General features: G+C 48.2%; 1 protein-coding gene across 1 annotated transcript; it reads right to left on the bottom strand.

Moving 5' to 3' along the window:
- Positions 1-2,509: 2,509 nt before the first annotated feature.
- Positions 2,510-3,277, bottom strand: LOC139273896 (putative nuclease HARBI1). The gene has a single exon (XM_070890970.1). The coding sequence runs from the start codon at positions 3,275-3,277 to the stop codon at positions 2,510-2,512; it is 768 nt and encodes a 255-aa protein (XP_070747071.1).
- Between the last annotated feature and the right edge of the window lie 1,157 nt (positions 3,278-4,434).

A 4,434-nucleotide genomic window follows, 5' to 3' on the forward strand; every position in this document is an offset into this window, starting at 1 on the left:
AGATGGCATTACCACAGGGTGCAGAAAGAGAGAACATGTGTGTGTTGCAGTGCCAACAGGCTAGCCAAAGCTTTCCTGTGGCATGTTCTAACAACACCTGATTCAGCCAATGAAGGCTGACTGCTCATAAGTGTTGGATTGAGTGAGCAAGAGGGGCAAATCGAAATTTCCATGTGTGACAAAATGAAGCACTTTTTATTAATTTTAGCTTGGTTTCTTTTATGTATGGATCCAGCACACAAATGGTTAATTGTGGTTTCTGTTAGCTGCTTCCTCAAATTCTGGAATACATATTTTGGTCCGGCAGACTGGTCAACTAATATGTGCTGGAATTTTATCTCCAACAAAGGGAAAAACGATATACTAATGTTGACTGAATGTAGAGTCATCGATATCAATCTGTTGATGATTAGATTATTACTGCAACAATTGAATCTCAGGATCAGTATCCTGTGTACCTTTTTAAAGAATTGTTTGATTGGTTCTGAGAAACATAGACCAGAATTTTCATTATCTGGTCAGGTCGTGTGTGGGCGGTCGTCGTGGCTGCTCGGAACCACGTTCCTCTTCTTATCCCGCTCCTCAGAACGACTTTCCGTTAATGGCGCCTATTAAAGCAGGCCTCTGCCTTTCCCAGTCCTATTAAATGGTGCAGGTGTGGTGTCATTGACAACTCATTTCCAGCGGGGATATTTAAAGTAGCCTTGGCCACAATGCATTTAAAGCTTCATCTAGGAGAGAGAGAGAACCGGAGGTGGCCCTCCATCCTTCGCCACTTTGATAGCAGAGAAGGTTGCCCTGGAGGTCTTGGGAGTTGCGGAGCAGCTGGCGATAGGAGATGGAGAGAGGGGGACCTCTCAGCAACCTGGTGACAGAATTCTATCTCATATAGCCCACATGGTATCAGTCACTCATACGGGGGACTGATATCAGCAGCCACTGAATGCTCATCATGTGCATAATGGTATCGTTACCCATTCTTGATATAACATTTCTAAATCATCTCTTCACTCCCACTGGTCCATCAAGAGCACTCCCACTGTCCAGGTGGAGGAGGAAGACCACTCCTCAGATGAGCCTCCAGCCTCTGAGGGAGCACTGTCACCAGATCCAAGTGTACCCAGCACTAGCGCATATACGCACACCTCGGTGGGTCCTACGCAATATAGAGTAGTGTTGTCACCTGGTGTCTCACAAGTCACAAGTGAGCAAGAGGAAATGGTGTTGACAGGGACAGCAGTGGAGACTCCTCGCCTGAGGGTGCAGGACGCTCCCAGCTCTGTTCAGCTGCATGCAGACGCTGAACCTCAGGGGGCCATCCAGAAAGAGGACGATCCTGGAGGCTCTGGCAGGTTTTGCGACCACTACATCAGCAAATGTTCAGACAATGGAGGAGTCCATCTCCAACATGAGCACCACCGTGTCGCAGGTGATGGCGATGGTAGGCTCCATCATGGAAAGGATGGCCACCTGCTTGAGCAGCTGATGTGCCACTCACATGATCATGTGCTATCTATGGAGAATAGAGGCTCATAGACCTCCTCTCTAGGAGGGATAGCGACGTAGACAAGGGTCCTCATGGCCCCACTGCTGTGCAGCGAGATGCTCTCCAACTTCTTGCTCGTAGGGAAGTGTGGGTAGCCCATGAGAGGGATGACGGTGAGAGGGGACATGGAAGTGGGGGCTCCTCTTAAAGCACTCATGCTTCTCCCCTGTTGCCCCCCCCCCCCCTCAGTCATGCCTCCTCAGATCACAATGGCTGAGTCTGCCCCTGCACAGTCACAGGACGAGCAGTCTTTGGTGGGGCAATCAGAAGCTCCAAAACCCAGAGAACGCTCGACAAAAGTGTCTACGCAGTTGCAGCAGGGAAGTGAGCAGGCTGCCTCTACCTCTGCTGAAGCCACAGGGGTTGCACCGTGTGGAAGCTCACATAATCGAAAAATGACACAGAAGTAGATGCACAAGGGTAAGCACATGGGAGTTTAAAGAAGTGTTTGTGTTATGATTCCGTTACTGTTATGTCACATATAAAATTATTTATTTTCACCACTTTCCGGCCATGCCATTTTTGTCTGTTTGGAAGTGGCTTAGTGAGTTGGAATGAATGGTCAGACATAACATTATCTATATCAATGGGGGTTAGTATGAAAGGAATGTCTTGGTCATTGTAGGGATGTTTTATAGTTTTGTTGGCATGGGAGAGCGGCGGGGCGGGGGGGATAACCTAGTACTGAGTACAGTATGTGGCATCCAAATGGGTGTAATATAGAAAGTTAAGTAAACCTGGCCACGATGAGGCTATCCCTGGCCTCCCGGGCAACAATGTGCTTGGATGCTGCTGACATCTGGATCTCAGGTTCCTTCTGCTCCTCCTCATCTTCCAGTTGATGCTCCTCTTCCTCCGAAGAGACTGTGTGCTCTGCACCTTGCACCTCATGCAGCGCTAATCCTTGTTGCTGCACTATGTTGTGCAACACGCAGCAGACAACAACGATTCTGGATACCCTGGCTAGTGCTTACTGAAGGACTCCTCCAGATCTGTCAAGGCATCTAAGTGCATTTTCAGCCTGCATATTGTTTGCTCTAGGACACAGCTGATGGACATGTGGCTTTCATTATATCTCTCCTTGGCTTCAGTACGTGGCCTCCTCAAGGGTGACATGAGCCACATCTTCAATGGATAGCCTTTGTCTCCAAGCAGCCAGCCGGACGGTCTGTTTGGAGGTGCGAAGAGCTGAGGAAGGGTGGACTGGCACAAGTCAAAAGAGTCATTACAGCTGCCAGGGAATTTGGCACACACATGCATAACCATCTTTTTATGGTTGCAGACCAGCTGCAAATTGAAGGAATGGAAGCCCTTGCGGTTCACAAACACTCCTGAGTGATGATGAGGTGTCCTGATGGCCACATGTGTGCAGTCGATGACGCCCTGCACCCGTCGGAAGTCAGCCAGAGTGGCAAAGCCCAGTGCCTGCTCAGTGACACTGGCTTCATCAGTACCAAAGTTGATATAATTGGCTGACTTGTCAAACTTGGCATTGGTAACGTGTGTGATGTATCTGTGGGCGGCCGACTGCGAGATGCTGCAAATGTCTACTGCAGATCCCTGGAAGGAGCCTGAGGCGAAGAGATTGAGAGCGCTGGTGACCATGACAGCCACTGGTAAGGCATGTCCACCCTCTCCTCTGGGCTGCAGGTCTTGCTCCAGCAAGCTGCAAATGTCTACGATGACCTGACACAATAGCCTGAACCTCCTTTGGCATTGCTGCTCAGTCATGTTGAGGAAGCTCATTCTCTGCCTGTATACCCTGTGCTGGGGCTATCGCCTCCAGAGCCGTGAGGCCTGTGCTGATGCCCTCTGTCTGATGGAACAGTGCTTTCCATGCTCTGCAATAATGACCTCCATCAATGCCCACTGAACTTCGGCTTGACAATGTGGTTCCCGAGCTGTGTGATTCCCGTGGGCATCCAGTGAAATTCCAAAGGTCTGGTAAAAAAACACAGTTAAGGGTCTGACAACAAAGTATTAATGAGGTAAATTAGGTCACCCGCTTCTGCCGTTCAGGTCCGTGACGTGCTGGCAAACGCGCCCGAGTTAAAGGCACGAGGAGGCGGGATCCCAACATGTCCCATTTATTGTGAATTTTACTCCCGACCCACCTCAAATCCAGCACACACGGCAGCATGAAGATTCCGACCAGCGTGTGTGTTACCGCCTTTTTGTTTATGTTTGGCCGTGCCTTCAAAAGATCCTGAAATAGTCAGTCATGTTTTCTGGCATAGATCAAAGAACCAATCCAGGTTGGTGTGGTGACTTTGATTACACAGACCTGTGAGAGCAGGGTCAATGATGTCTGTAGTTCATTCGACAGCTCAGTGCTCAAGGTTTCTGATTGTGAATATATCTGGAGTTCCCTGAGCCAACTAAGCAACCTACAGCTAGTAAAAGGTCTGGATTAGTTTGACCCCATGCTGGCATCTCACCACCTAAGAACACAACAACCAATGTCAGAGGTCTGGTTATGTTGAAAGATAACGCAGGGTTAGCAGGTTTGTTGTTTTGATATATTGTGAAGGATGGGAAAGCTTGTAAATTACTGTAAACACACTGTTTTGCATTGAGTACTGTTCATTAACCTATTCTTTATTAAATAAATGATCTGCAAAAGGGTTCTCCCCCGAAGCAAAATCTGCAACACAATTTTATAGCCTGGATGCATACAGTTCAGTGGGATCTGTGAATATGTGTTGAAATGGAGACTTATACTTCTTTTCAATTGATATAAAATGGTTTCCAATACACACCCATGTGAAAATATCAGGCCACCTCAGAGCCCCATGGCTTCTGTGCTGATGAGAGTCAAATATGGATCTGAGTCACGAGTTATACAAGTGTAGTTACATCACTCTGGCTTCGTACAGAGTGTATGATAG

Source organism: Pristiophorus japonicus, chromosome 9 (genome assembly GCF_044704955.1).
Source record: "Pristiophorus japonicus isolate sPriJap1 chromosome 9, sPriJap1.hap1, whole genome shotgun sequence".
NCBI lineage: Eukaryota > Metazoa > Chordata > Chondrichthyes > Pristiophoridae > Pristiophorus > Pristiophorus japonicus.

Coding starts and splice junctions, on each gene's coding strand:
- LOC139273896 (XM_070890970.1), bottom strand. CDS start 3,277: ATGACTGAGCAGCAATGCCAAAGGAGGTTCAGGCTATTGTGTCAGGTC.